General features: G+C 36.6%; 2 protein-coding genes across 2 annotated transcripts in view; one reads left to right on the top strand and one right to left on the bottom strand.

Annotated features, from left to right (window-relative positions):
• The window catches only part of gid4 (GID complex subunit 4 homolog), a 25,603-nt gene extending 22,322 nt beyond the window's left edge, over positions 1-3,281 (top strand). The window contains 4 exon segments of the mRNA XM_073842924.1: positions 1,204-1,334; positions 1,431-1,556; positions 1,972-2,089; positions 2,378-3,281. Coding sequence (XP_073699025.1) covers positions 1,204-1,334; positions 1,431-1,556; positions 1,972-2,089; positions 2,378-2,987 — 985 coding nt within the window. The 3' untranslated portion in view covers positions 2,988-3,281.
• A 5,063-nt stretch (positions 3,282-8,344) lies between these two features.
• tbl3 (transducin beta like 3) overlaps positions 8,345-15,263 on the bottom strand; it is a 29,342-nt gene continuing 22,423 nt past the window's right edge. Inside the window, exons 20-23 of the mRNA XM_073833800.1 lie at positions 12,065-12,136; positions 11,824-11,982; positions 11,631-11,724; positions 8,345-8,950 (exon numbers count right to left, since the gene is read on the bottom strand). Coding sequence (XP_073689901.1) covers positions 8,581-8,950; positions 11,631-11,724; positions 11,824-11,982; positions 12,065-12,136 — 695 coding nt within the window. The 3' untranslated portion in view covers positions 8,345-8,580. The remainder of the gene's footprint in view (positions 8,951-11,630; positions 11,725-11,823; positions 11,983-12,064; positions 12,137-15,263) is intronic.

The following is a 15,263-nucleotide window of genomic DNA, read 5'->3' as shown; positions in this document are numbered from 1 at the left end:
TGACCCTGGTCCACAAAAACATAAAAGTCATAAAATCACTTGAAAGCTGAATAATTAAGCTTTCAACTGATGTTTGGTTTGTTATGATAAGACAATATTTGGCCGAGATACAGCCATTTGAAAATCTGGAATCTGAGGGTGCAAAAAAAAAAAATTGCCTTTAAAGTTGTCCAAATGAAGTTCTTACACTTTAAAAAATAAAGGTTCTTATATTGTCATCGATGGTTCCATAAAGAGCCTTGAACATCCATGAAACCTTTGGAACGCACAAAAGGTTCTTTAGCTTTTTAAAATGTTCTTCAAAATCGATCTTTTAGGAACTGTTCACTGAAAGGTTCTTTGGGGAACCAACAATGGCTCTTCTATGGAATCACTGCGAAAAACACACTTTTGGAACCTTTATGTTTAAGAGTGTAGCAATGCATATTACTAGGCTAATTAAAAATTATGTTTTGATATATTTACAGTAGGAAATTTACAAAATATCATGATTTTTACTTAATATCCTAATATTAATGATAATATTGACCCATACAATGGGTATTGTTGGCTATTGCTAGAAATACACCTGTGTTACTGGTTTTGTGGTCCAGGGTGACAGGGTCACATGTATTGACTTGTGTCAAGTAGAATAACTACTAATATCTACATGCTTTCTACTGTAGAGACAACTCAAGAAGAAGTTCCCTCCTTCAAACCCCATTAAAAGGTCAGGAAGGATTGTTCCCAAATTTAAAGGTAAACACTCTGCCAGTTACTCTTTAAACAAGGTGCAAATTCAAAAACAGCCAGTATTATGAATTCATATATTTAAATATGTATTTGCAGCTGCACGAGTACAGAAGAACATGCAAAAGTGGAGCCCAAGTAAGTCGGTGCTCAGACTGAAGGCTCTGGACGAATACTGCAGTGAACTGCTGAAGAGCGATCCGCGTATCTGCCATAGCTCAGAGCTCCTCCAGTTCCTGCTTCCCAAATCTCAGGACCTCGATTCTAACTTTGCCAAAAACAGGTAAGCTGACCCTTCAAAAACAAGCATAGTAGAAAATAAATATATGTGGCTTATGAACCAGAAGTCATTGAACAATAAGGTGGATAGGAAATCTCTGGAACAGAACCTAATTAAAGATTCTGATTTGTTTTTGGCAGTATCGTGATCATGCCATCAGAAATGTCTACTGGCGGCGGTAATGTTGGAATGAGCAATGTCACACAACCCTTTGTTGCTGAAACATACCGATGCATAGCTACTTATGAAACCAAGGACACCAAGAATCAGCCCTTCAAGGTTGAGGTGGATGAGATTGTGGATGTGCTCATCAAGGACCAAAAAGGTGAGGACTCATTTGGCCTTTGAATCGTTTGCCAGATTACACAGAAGCACTCAGAATCAGAAATTCTTGTTTGCTGACCCTACTTTGTCTCATCAGGATGGTGGCTGGTGGAAAATGAAGCCAAACGTCTCGCTTGGTTTCCTGCTCCGTATCTGCAAAGAGATGAGATGGATGAGGATGGTCCTGATGTGATGGATGTCGAAAGTAAGTAGCGGTTTAGTGGTTTCTAATGTATACTGGCTGCATTTATTTGGAAATAAAACCAGTTTGGTCGCACTGTGAATGTTTTACATTCTTGTGATGTGAATCAGCCTTTCTTTGGAAACCAATATGGAAACTGACCTAATTATCCCTGTATCTTGATGGAAAATTATACATTTGTTGTTGCAAACTACTGCAATGCATAAATCAATAGTAACAATCCTGGTCCTGGAGGACCAACATCCTGCAAAGTTCAGGCCCAAATTTGGACATCCAAGTTTGGACGTTTGTAGTAATCCTGAATCGTAATAAACCTTGATTTCCTGGTCCAAGTGTGTTTGATTAGGATTGGAGCTGAACTCAAAACCCATGCAGGAATGTATTTATTTGTTGACCAGGTTGTTCTTAACCAGATCCTATTTTTTTCATCCGTCAGGTGTTTTCTACGTTGCTGCCAAAAGTTACAAATCCATGAACAGTGATGAACTATCAATTGAGATCGGGTGTGTGGTGGAGGTTTTGCAGAAGTCTGACAACGGCTGGTGGATCGTGAGGTAATTCTCCATATCATTTACTAAGAAAAATGAGCAGGTGAAATACACACCAGTTACCTAACAGGCAGGAAACGTTTACCTGCTCATTTGTCAGAAACAAATTAGGCACTTGCATTACATTCTCATTTTTAAGGACTAGTTTTGGCAGTGTGTGCAGATGATGTTTCTTCCTTGTTCATTTCCAAAGAATGAAACCGAACTACTCAATGATTTTATATAAGCTCTATTGTTGCTTCTAGATCACTCCTCAACAATTGAGAGATCTCTTTGTCTTTGTCTATCCCCCAGGTACAATCGAAAGGCAGGATTTGTTCCATCTATGTACCTGCAACCATACAACAACCCACGGATTCACTTGATGCCCGCTAAGAGGGAGATGACCAGCTCCACTCTTAACTTGGCACAGCTTCAACTTCCTGGAGAAAATTTCTTAAAGGTCTCCGGTTATGAGCTTAGCCGATCCCAGGGCAACCTGGGACCTCCAGGAAGCATCCTGGACCCTAGAAATAAGCAGATGTCACGATCAATGAGTAGACTTCCAGATGCTCGTGGAACACAGCTGACTCCGCCGTCAATCCGAGTGGAGTTTGTCAAGAACGGTCAGCAAAACAGTCTGAGCGATGACGAGTTCAGCGACGACAGCAGCTTCTCCGGCAGCGATTCGCTAAATCGCTCGGACGCAGAAGAGCAATTACGCCGGAGTCGCACCCCTACGCTTGACTCTCCCAGCAGCCTAAGCCCTGAAAGTGCTGGTGAAGGCAAGATGATCGGCAGCAGATCAGACCCTTGTCTTAACAAGATACCCTCGAGTCCCAGGATACCACCCAGACCCCATGCTCAGGAGATACTCAAACGCTGCACCACAGTCACACGCAAAAACCTGCATAGAACTAGTTAGGCTGATGTTTGCAAAGAGCATCCAAGAGTTGATTATTTGATGGACAATTTATGGAGCTTCAGGAGAGAATCTGTCTATACATTTATACTACTAGAACTAGAACTAGAAGTTTAGATCTTATTCTTGAAACAGAATATTACATACAGTATGTTACAAATGATGGGTTACAAATGATCATATGTATATGATCTTTTACTGTAGAAAAAGTAATGATCAACAAATGATATTTTACAGTGTTTTATCCAAGAATTTGTCTTTCCGAGTTTTCCCTCTTTTTTCCACAGTGGAAAATATCACTTGTGCCTTATATGCATTGTACAGTTGTGTTCAAAATAATAGCAGTGTGTCTAAAAAAGTGAGTAAAGCTCACAATCATTATAATAACTTTAATTTCAATACATGCAAATGCATTGGGAACACTGCAAATTCTATTCTAAATAAAAACATGAAAAAATGATCAAATGTGTTATCACTTTACTGAAAGTAAAGAAAAATAAATATTAAGCAGTTCAAAAAATAGCAGTGTCTACATTCTTCTTTGCAAAGTCACGCATTTACTGTATAAACTCAACAAAACTTGTAGATTTAGCTTTCTTGTGAATCACTGAATTTATATTTAGTTGTATAACCAGAACTGCTTCACATCTATGTTGCATGGAGTCGATCAACTTCTGGCACGTGTGAACAGTTATTCCAGCTCAGAACGATTGTACTACACACCACAATTCCCCTGCAGTTCTTGGTTTTGCCTCAGAAACAGCATGTTCGATGTCACCCCACAAGTTTTCTATGGTATTAAGGTCCGGGGATTGGGCAAGCCACTGCTTAACGTTAATCTTGTTGGTCTGGAACCAAGATGCTGCTCACTTACTGGTTTGTTGGGGGTCGTTGTCTTGTTGAAACACCCAGTTCAAGGGCATTTCCTCTTCAGCATAAGGAAACATGACCTTTTTGAGTATTGTGATGTACTGTTGGAGAAGTGTTGGATATGAAATCAGCTGGAAAGCAGCTCTCCAAGCTATTCCTTTGTTAAGTTAATTGCTATTATTACTATTGCATAAACCGTAGGCATCAAATCCTGCTCCTGTAGGGACACTCTTTTGCAGAGTTTTCAAAAGCAGGATTGGGAACCTTTGATATAATCTAAAAAGCTGGTTTAAATTTTTGCATTTGTATTTCACCTATTGTTTTTTTGTAACCAAGATTTTAGTGCATGGGATATGCCTAGTGCACAGTAAATAACCTAAAAAAGCCAAGTAAACCGATACAAGTCAGCAGTCAAACCTGTACACAGTGTGCTAATCAGACACTAAAACAAAATCTGTTTTTGGTAACCAGATGTGACTGCAACAAATGAAACATTATTTGTTTCTTGGCTTTCTGGTATCCTGTAGCCCTGCTTCACAGCAAATCCGGTCTAAAATCTTGCATTCACTTGATTCACTGTAATTGAGTAATGTCATGTATCTCTCTGTGGACAGACAAATTACTTGTCTGTCTACACATAGTTGGGGTTAACACGATGTTATGTAAAGGTCAAGATCAACTCGATAAAAAAACAGGTTTAGATGGTAATCTCTCAATAATGAGAGTGAACTGCAAGCACCCTGCATTCTTTCAACTCAAGCTGTGCATCACAAATGCACTCAGAGTATACAATGTTTTTGGCAATCTGTCCAACAATCAATACTGTTTTAAGCAGCCATGACTCAATGCTTGCACAAGATACTGAACGTTTCAGGATAACCGAAGCGTAAAAGGGTAAAAAGCCACAGTGTCATTAAAAGGACTGAATACACACTATTACAACAAAAGCATGAAAGCTTTGCTTTTAGAAATTGTTGTTTGATCAGTGCTAGAGTTCTGAGAAACCGCAAGAGTCAGATATTAAAAGAATGTTTTGGGATCGGTACAAGTTCTGTGGAGGGTGGCATTATCACAGAAACTTAATTTCCAACACGTAAAGGGAAATAAAATGTATTCTTCTTTTCCATTAGCTAAGAACATTATTTTGAGGAATGACAAAACAACTACAAAAAAAAAATAAAAAAAAATAATTCCATTTAATAGTATTTCGCAATTTTGGTCATGGGTGGTAAACAGGAAGATATGTATGTCAAATATTCAAAAAGATAAGTAGATAAGCAGTCCATCAATGCAACAAAAAACACTACATAAAAAAGACTCATGATTGACAGCTTCAGCAGCCAATCACCTTATTTTTGCTGTTTTGGAGGGGCCAGAATCCGTAGATTTGGAGGGAAGAGACTTGGTGGTAATTTCCATGACATCCTCCTCATCTTCACTCTCCTCACTGGACACCTGACCTCCATCTTCAACAGGGTTCACACCGTTCTGCTTCATGCCGTTCACACGAGCGCTTTTAGATGTGCTGACACTTTCATCTTCATCAAGAAGCTCCTCTTCTTCTTTTGAATCCTCCAGATCTTCCTCTTTATCTTCTTGTTGCTGCTCACATATTTGAATGTCTGTCACATTCCCTGGTCGCTTGTCTATCTTGAAGATGGACTGAGGGCTGGTGTCCATCTCATCAACATTATCATCCTCATCCAAGTTCACACTAGAAAAAAAAAAAAACAGCAGATAAATAGGTGATGTAATGAAAAAACTAAAAATGAATCAGAGGGGAAACACAAACACTGCTTTTCAAAAGATTTTCTAAGTTCTCCTGTGCTCATAAAAACGGCATTATTTGATAAATGCCGTAAAAATGGTAAATTACAATTTTAAATTACTGTTTTCTATTTGAATATATATGTTGGCCAAGCACCGAAGGTTATTATTATTCATCTTCCGGTTCTTCCACTCGAGTCTATGGCATCCCATAGAAGCGATTGTGGGAAAGTTGTGAAATTTGGCACACAGATAGAGGACAGTCTGAGCTGTCACCATAGCAAATCTGGAGTCTCTAAGTCAATCCCTCTAGCGCCACCAACTGTCCACATTTTCACTCATGTTTTTGCTAATAATGGCTTTTGAAATCCATGGCTCAGGCAGAGTCAAATGGACAACAATATTTAAAAATCATAAGGTCAAGTTTTTTCACTATTTTTAATATTTGAAAAACCTACTTTCTTTTACTCAACCTGGACGTTTTTTTCTGATTTTCACAAAAATTGGCTCAGATCATCTTTAGACCATGCTGGCAAAAAGTTATGGAATTCAAGTTGGTAAGTCAAACTGTTCTCGAACAATGCTTTTGCTTATAACTTCTGAATGGTTTGGCCAAAAATCACATCACATTTTTCCATGTCAGCCATTTTGGATTTTGTCATAAAACGCATTATTTACAAACACATTGGCATATCGTTACGAAACTTGGCAATATCTACTCACCCTCATGCTATTCCAAACTTGTAAGTCCTTCGTTCATCTTCAGAACACAAATTAAAATACTTTTGATGAAATCCGTAAGCTTTCTGACCCTTCATAGACAGCAAAGACCCTTCCACTTTCAAGGTCCATTTAAATAAATCGCAGTGCATGCAGGTTTTACGGGTCTTATGGTTTGGAACGTCATGGGGCTGAGTAATTTATCACAGAATTAAAATTTTGGGGTAAACTATCTCTTTAACATCTCTCCAAATAGGAGACTCAGAACGGTTTTGTCTCACTGGAAGTGCTGGAGACTCAGAAATTTGCTGATCTGTTAATATCTCCTACTAAACAAGCCGGAGACTCAGAAATTGTTGTGTCTGTTAGTGTATCTATCCTTTCAGTCCTGTCCTTCAGTCCAAGAAGATCATCTCTGGTACTAGGCCCGGGAAGGACAGGACTTACGATTGGGCATCTTCCACCAAGATCCAATAAAAATGTAGCAAACCTGTGTCCACTATTGTGTCATAAACTGGGCCCTATAACCTGCAATTCACTACAACTCGTAGTAGTAATCTAATGTATGAGGAGCATATAATATTTAGCATAATGTATGGTGAAAATATCTGAGGGTGTGTTCAAACTTGTAGTTTGGTTCATTCGGTCCTGGTCCGCTTAGCATTCACATTGGCATTTCTGAAAGTGAACCAAAGGATAACAAACCTAAAGGCATAGTGATACTTTCACAACCTGATTGCTCGGGTTGAATGACGTATATTTCCTGACGGAACTCACCAAACACCCTAAACAAAAAGTGTCTTTTTAGCAGTCTTGGTCCGTTTGTCCCGGGCATACCAAGGTTTGGATGGCATTCACACTTAATCAAATGAACAAAGTCGCACCAGAATTCGTCTTAATCGAACCAAACATGACAAGTTTGAACACACACTAAAAAACAGCTTAGGGCCAGATAAGTTCTTTAAGGAATAATGTCCAACTTCAAGTCATAGGTTTCCAATCTTTAGCTCCAACTCAATCGATCCCACCTTAACCAGCTATTTATTCCAGCATCTTGAAAAGCAGAGTTTGGCATTAGCAACACAAGGTCATGGATTTGATTCCCAAGCAGGAATGGCTAAAAACCGTTAGGATAAAAGCATCCTGCCAAATGCAAAATGTTGGAGAGGTGTTGGATATGAAATCAGCAGGAAAGTAGCTTTCCAGGCTATTCCTTTTTGACGTTAATTACTATTATTGCAACTGCATAAACCTGAGGCATCAAATCCTGCTCCTGTAGGGCCACTGTTTCCAAAAAGCAGGATTGGAAACCCCTGACATATTCTAAAAGGCTGGTTTCAATTTTTGCATTTGTATTTTACCTATTTTTCTTTTCTAGAACCAAGATTGTATTGCATGGCATATGCCTAGTGAACAGTAAATAACCTAAACAAAAAAGCCAAGTAAACCGCTACAAGTCAGCAGTTAAAACTGTACACAGTGTTCTAATCAGACACTAAAACAAAATATGTTTTGGTAACCAGACGTGACTGCAACAGCGAATTCAGTCTAAAATCTTGCATGATGGTACGGTATGTTTCGATGCACTGTAATTGAGTAATGTCACATATCTCTCTGGGGACAGACAAATGACTTGTCTGTCTACGCATAGCTAGGGTTAACACTATATTAAGAAAATGTCAAGATTACTCGAGAAAAAACAGGTTTAGATGGTAATTGGTCAAAAGGGAGAGTGAACTGCATTCAACCTGCATTCTTTCAACTCAAGTTGTGCATCACAGATGTGCTTGGAGTATCCGACGCTTATGCCAATCCATGACTCACTGCTTGCACAAGATAATGAACGTTTCAAGAAAACCGAAGCGAGTAAAAAGCCACAGTTTCATTCAAAGGACTGAACACACATTATTCTAACAAGAGCATGAAAGTTTGCTTTTAGAAATGGTTGAGTTCTGAGATACTGCTAGAACGTTCTGGGATCACAGAAAACAATTTCCAACATATAAAGGGGAATCAAATTTATTCTTCTTTTCCATTACATATGAACATTATTTTGAGGAATGACAAAACAACTACATAAAAAAATCCATTTAAGAGTATTTCGCAATTGTGGTGACATAAACAGGAAACCGCTATTTATGTCAAATATTCAAATAGATTATAAGTAGTCCAACAATTCAACAAAGAATACCAAATAATAAAAGACTCATGAGTCATGATTGACAGCTTCAGCAGCCAATCACCTTATTTTTGCTGTTTTGGAGGGGCCAGAATCCATAGATTTGGTGGGAAGAGACTTGGTGTTAATTTCCACAACATCCTCCTCATCTTCACTCTCCTCACTGGACACCTGACCTCCATCTTCAACAGGGTTCACACCGTTCTGCTTCATGCCGTTCACACGAGCGCTTTTAGATGTGCTGACACTTTCATCTTCATCAAGAAGCTCCTCTTCTTCTATTGAATCCTCCAGATCTTCCTCTTTATCTTCTTGTTGCTGCTCACATACTTGAATGTCTGTCACATTCCCTGGTCGCTTGTCTATCATGAAGATGGACTGAGGGCTGGTGTCCATCTCATCGACATTATCATCCTCATCCAAGTTCACACTAGAAAAAAAAAAACAGCAGATAAATAGGTGATGTAATGAAAAAAATAAAAATGAATCAGAGGGGAAACACAAACACTGCTTTTCAAAAGATTTTCTAAGTTCTCCTGTGCTCATAAAAACTGCATTATTTGATAAATGCCGTAAAAATGGTAAATTACAATTTTAAATTACTGTTTTCTATTTGAATATATTTGTTGGCCAAGCACCGAAGGTTATTATTATTCATCTTCTGTTTCTTCCACTCGAGTCTATTTCATCCCATAGAAGCGATTGCGGGAAAGTTGTGAAATTTGGCACACAGATAGAGGACAGTCTGAGCTGTCACCATAGCAAACTCAGAGTCAGTCCCTCTTAGTGCCACCATCTGTCCAAAATTTCAACCTACTTTTTTGAACTCATCCTAGACGGTTTGTCTGATTTTCACCAATATTTACTCAGATCATCTTTAGACCATGCTGGCAAAAAGTTATGGAATTTAAGTTGGTAAGTCAAACTGTTCTCGAATAATGCTTTTGCTTATTAGTTCTGAATGGTTTGGCCAAAAATCACATTACATTTGAGAGGGTGCTTGCTGCAGAGCCATATGGGAGGAGCTACCCTATCCCTAACCTTAACTCCACCCATTTGTTCACTCAGAGGTGGAGCTGGAGGCCATTTGGCTCTGCAGTGAGCAGTACTTGTTACATTTTCCCATGTCAACCATTTTAGATTTTGTCATAAAATGCTATATTTTATGAATGCATTGGCGTATCGTTACTAAACTTGGCGTGTGTCTTCGACACTATGATCTGACAGTACTCAAAGTTTGGGGGTAAAAATTTATAATGCAATTTTAAAAAATGCTAATATCTTTTGACTAAATTGGCCTATTTAAAATGAAACTGATCTCAATATATTCTTTGGGTCATGCTGAGAATATAAATACTAAGTTTGCCATAGTTTAACTTTTTGTTCACCATTTTCCTTTATGTTGTAAACCAACTTTTTTGTTTAACTCCTCCTAGACTATTGGTCCAATTTTGACCAAATTTGACTTATTTCAGACCATGTTGGCAAAAAGTTATGGATTTCAAGTTGATTTACAAAACCGTTATAGTTTAACGCATCAAGGAATTTGCTGGAATCTTGCTAAAATGTGTCTGGTGCTGTATCTCTGCAAATCTTTGACACATTGACACCAAACTTTGTGTGTGCCATTATCACCTCACACAGATAACACCACATTGTTTAATAATAGCGCCACCTATTGGTCAAAAGTAATAAGCCAGTAGTTGTATTTATGATTTTTGAGCCATTTTGACTGAACTCATCTAAAAATGGTTTCAGTTACTCATTGCTACAGCTGTTCTGATGATCCATGCCATGCTTAGCTCCTCATTTTGTCCTTAATTGCTGCTTACAGCTATATTTTAAAATTTAATTTATTTCTGTGATGTAAAGCTGAATATTCAGCATCATTACTTCAGTCTTCAGTGTCACATGATCCTTCAGAAATCATTATAAAATGCCGATTTGCTGCAAGAAATAATCATATTATCAATGTTGTATTATCAATTATAAATTCTTAATGTGTTTGCAGAGTTATGTATTAAAAAGTTATATATAAATGCAACCATGCTAAATAATAGTATTAATTTCTTACAAAAATGTATATATTACATTTAATATAAGTATTAATTTTTTTTTTTTTTAAGTCTGACTGACCCCAAACGCTTGAATGGTAGTTAATGTATATAAGTTTGTGAACATTCATATTTGTCCCTCCTGTCATAACACTAACATTTTCACAACACCTGAGGCATTTTTTCATCTCAAGGGTTGATTTTTACTAATACTATTGGTGCTTGTCCACTGACAATGAGTGACGCCAGATGTCTGTTCCAACGTCTGTTCTGACCTTTCGAAAATAAGCAGACTGTAAAATAGTTTCTGCTGATTTAGTGCACAAATCAGATTTCAAATGCACGTTGCATGCTTTGGTCACTAGATTGAGTTAATAAAAGGGTTAACCTGAAACCTTATTTGAACTTTTGGCATTGTTACATTTTTGTGTTTAAATTGTCAACAACTGAAGAAACTCAAGTCAGTGATGCAAGCCAATGACAACAATAGCAAGTGAAAATTTGGCAAGATGTTTAGCATGTAAAAACTCAAGATGTTTGAGTGAATTATCAATAGGTGAGAGAAATGTTGATTACATAAAAGGAAACCTGGGTGCACTGTATTTATTTAAACCCACTTCCTGAAAGATTGTAATTAAGCGGTGACTCATGTCATTCTACAGAACTGCAGACGGGTCACTCAGTAAATAAACATCTTTACAAGTAATTTAATTTTGTATGTGACACTTTACTGTGGTGGCATCTACTTGAGTAAAAACCTTTACAACCGTATTTAGATTTATATATTTGCTTTCTTGCAAGAACAAGTAGTGCTTACCCAAGAAAATTTGGCTGGGTTCTCCGATGCTGTAAGATGTTCGCTAGGCTATTGCATCATTAATTTTTATAGCACAAACATAAAGGACTCGTTTTGGATGCAAAGTTTAAGACTCACAGTTCAAAGGATGTTTAGATCATTAACCACGAGCAACTGCTACACAGATGCTTCCCTTAGCAAGCACACCTTCCTTTTTTTAATGAATATACAACCAGGAAGTTTTGGGAGCTTGTTTTTACCTGTCTTTACCACCTGTAATACGCATTTTCTGCCACATGTAATCCAGAAACATTGATGACTGCAGGAGACGGCCAATCCGCTGCATATGTCTCTCTGCAAATTAGAAACAATCATTTATATAGCCATTTTCAATGCAATTGCTAGAAATTTTAATGGTTTATGTTTAATCTGGGAATGCAAATAACAACCAACCTGTGTACGGTATAAGGCCTTCTAGATGAGTACGAGCGCCTTGATACTGCAGGATTTCCTCTGGGCTCAGGTGTGTGAGGAGCACCTGCAGGACGGCCTGGGCGTCCAGACAGCTGCGTGAATTAGTGTTCCACACCACAGAGTACCGCAGCACCGATTCTGAAAACAACACACATCACAATCAGGCAATGCAAACAAAATGAATCTGGTGATCTAAGTGCACCATCACAAGACGTCTAACCTTTCTGATCCTGACGAAGTTTCAGGAGGGTCTTTTCCAGCTCCTGTATCCCATTTTCCTGCTGGCGAATTTCTGTTGAGCATTTAAGAAAAGGAACATCAGTTTTAAGTAGCATGTATATATTAGTATCAATAGCCAAAAATACATAGTATGGGTCAAAATTATCCATTTTTCTTTTATGCTAAAGATCATGTTCCATGAAGATATTTTGTAAATTGCCTACCGTAAATATATCAAAACTTAATTTCTGATTAGTAAGATGCATTGCTAAGAACTTCATTTGGACAACTTTAAAGGCTTAATATTTTGATTTATTGCACCCTCAGATTACAGATTCTCAAATAATTGTATTTTGGCCAAATATGGAAAGCTTATTTATTCAGCTTTCAGATGATATTTCCAAAGACTGGCACTTATTATCAGTGTAACTTATCTGCTTAGTGCCAAGTTTAACTATTAAATGCCATTTTGATTTTACAACGGAGAAGATGTTTTCTCTGTTGCTGAGTTTGTGAACTATGTTACAGACAAACTATGAGTTGACAGGTAATATACAGATAATTTCAGCATTTTGACTCAATTTCAATGGCAGGCACTGTCTGGCCAACCATATTTTATTTTCTTCGAGGTTAACATTTATTTGAATTAGAATCATAATTTTGCAAACCATAAAAACTTAATATAGTCAACAGGTAAGTAATATACTCCTTGACGGTAGATCATTGGAGATTACATTACAAGACATTTACCATAATTTTCAATGCTGCAAAACAAAACCACATCACATGATGCCGGAATCATGGCTTTAGGCTAAACCATTTTTTTTTTTAGTTTTTTTTAGGTGTTTTGTTTTGAAACATAGTTAATAGAATTTTGGTGGATTTGAGTAATAAATGAAATATTTTCTTATTTGAAGGAAACTTTAAGTTAAACTCTCCAAACTTCCCAAAGTATTTACAGTGTAGAAATAAATGTAATATTCATAATCTTGACTTAAACATTTCATTCACAATTTTTGAATTCAAGATGTATCAATTCAATAAGCAGGCATTGCAAAAACTGTATTGTAAGAGACAAAGGCCATTTTAAGCAAAGTGAAAAATAGGGTGCACAAAATAAACGTGTGAGTTTATGTAGTGTTCTCCTAATGGATAAAATATGATATCTCTGAAGAAAATTATTTAAAAAATATATATAATCATTATCTAAGGACATTAAATTATTTGTATCACATTTATGTTGTAAACAGTTATGGTCAAAAATTTACATACTCCTTGCAGAATCTGCAAAATGTTAAGCATTTTACAAAAATTAGACAGGTCATCCAACATGCATGTTATTTTCCATTTAGTACTGCCCTGATTAAGATATTTTACAAAACATATTTACATACAGTCCACAAGATAAAATAATAGCAGCATTTTATAAAAATTAACCCGTTCAAAAGTTCACATACGGTTGAGTCTATAAATGTGTTATTGTGGAAAGTACTAAATAAAATAAAAAATGCACTTTGCATTATAGATTCTACAAGGTTTGGGAAATGGTGTGTTTGTGATGGAGATTTTAGTTACATTATACAGGGTTGTAAATAGGGCTGGGCGATAATTCGATAACGATAATTATCACGATATAGTTTTTTTTTTTTTTTTTCCTCGATAAAACGATAATGACAGTTCGATTATCGCTCGATAATGTTTACGCACTATACGTAACGCTGCGCAGGCATTTTTCAGCCTGCACTTCTGGATGCTGCACGCAGTATTTACTTTACAGCCACAGGGCTCTACAGTGCAACCATTTCACTCGCATTTGCGACTGAAAATTACTACGTGCGACTGTAAAAAAAAATATTTAGGAGCACCATGTGCGACTGACCCGATCAGCATATTTGTGTTTGCGCTCAGGGGAGCTTCAAAGGTTTCTACGTGTTTTTGCAACGTTGAGTAATGCATCACGGACAAATCTCACGAATCCTTTCATGATAACGTGTAAAGAGAGTGTAATTAAGAGACTGATTGTGCAGTATAGAGAGCATCGTTGTTTATAATAGAGCTTTGTGATATCGCGAACTAAGATGAGTGACAGCTTTTAATAATTTTAAGGGAGTTTGTAAATGAGACATTGATTTAATACAGCAGTTAAATAAACAAGAAGTTATTATTAAGTGACTTACATTGACTCACTACAACACTATTGCCTGATTTTGTTCCATTTTGTCGTCAAAAGTATTCTGAAACGAGTCACAACTGCGCGCATCTCCATTCAAACACAGCGGTGTTTCGTTTATGAATGAACGTGCGTTTTTAAATGAATCGAGTGAAATGATACAATTTGCCATTCATAAAGAGAATCACTTGCTTAAATCCCGAATGAATCATCCTTTCGAACGAATCAAAAGAATATGATTCAGTAATTAAATCAGTGTCTTGCCGCCATCTGCTGGCAGATCTGTTCAGTTATTTAAATCTTTAATATTTCTGTAGTCATAACTTTATACTAAAAACATTAATCTCAACATGAATTTATGATTTTGATTGCATTCATTTCACCTCTGAGCCTCATTAAACATATGAAAGGGTAAAAACAAAGGTAAAAAACAAAATTTCCTTGTAAATCACTTTAAGGGGTCGAATATCGTAATAGGAAGGCACTTTTTTTTATCAGAGTTTTTATTATTGTTTAGAATTTGCTCCTAAATTTGACTGTGCTCCTAAATATTTTAAGTTAGGAGCACAAGTGCTCCTAGCAAGAAAAGTAAGCACAGAGCCCTGAACCATTTTTTTATTTTGTATTTATATTATCAGACAGCTAAAACATTTTACAAAATGTGTTAAATCAGTTGCACAGAGGATTGGCATGCTGAAAAGATTTGTCTATTCTTATTTTTGCTGAATGATAAATATACTCAAAAATCACTTTAACTCTGCATTTACAGTCAGAGCCATGTTACAAGTGTTGTATTATATTATAGTTCTTATTTTTTATAAAAAACTTTTTATATATTCTATTAATATTAATAATATTGTATTCTATTGATGTTGATTTTACTAGTAATATTCTAATCTGTATTCTACCTCAATTGATCATTGTTTGGAAAGTATTTGTCATGTTCTGACAATAAACCATAAATAATTACCTGGTTTTTCTTTCACTCAGGAGTAAAAATCTGCCTTTAATATTGATAGATATAAAGATT

This window comes from Garra rufa, chromosome 1 (genome assembly GCF_049309525.1).
Source record: "Garra rufa chromosome 1, GarRuf1.0, whole genome shotgun sequence".
NCBI lineage: Eukaryota > Metazoa > Chordata > Actinopteri > Cypriniformes > Cyprinidae > Garra > Garra rufa.
Note: the sequence above shows the minus strand (reverse complement) of the source record. Positions and strands in the feature narration are given on the sequence as shown.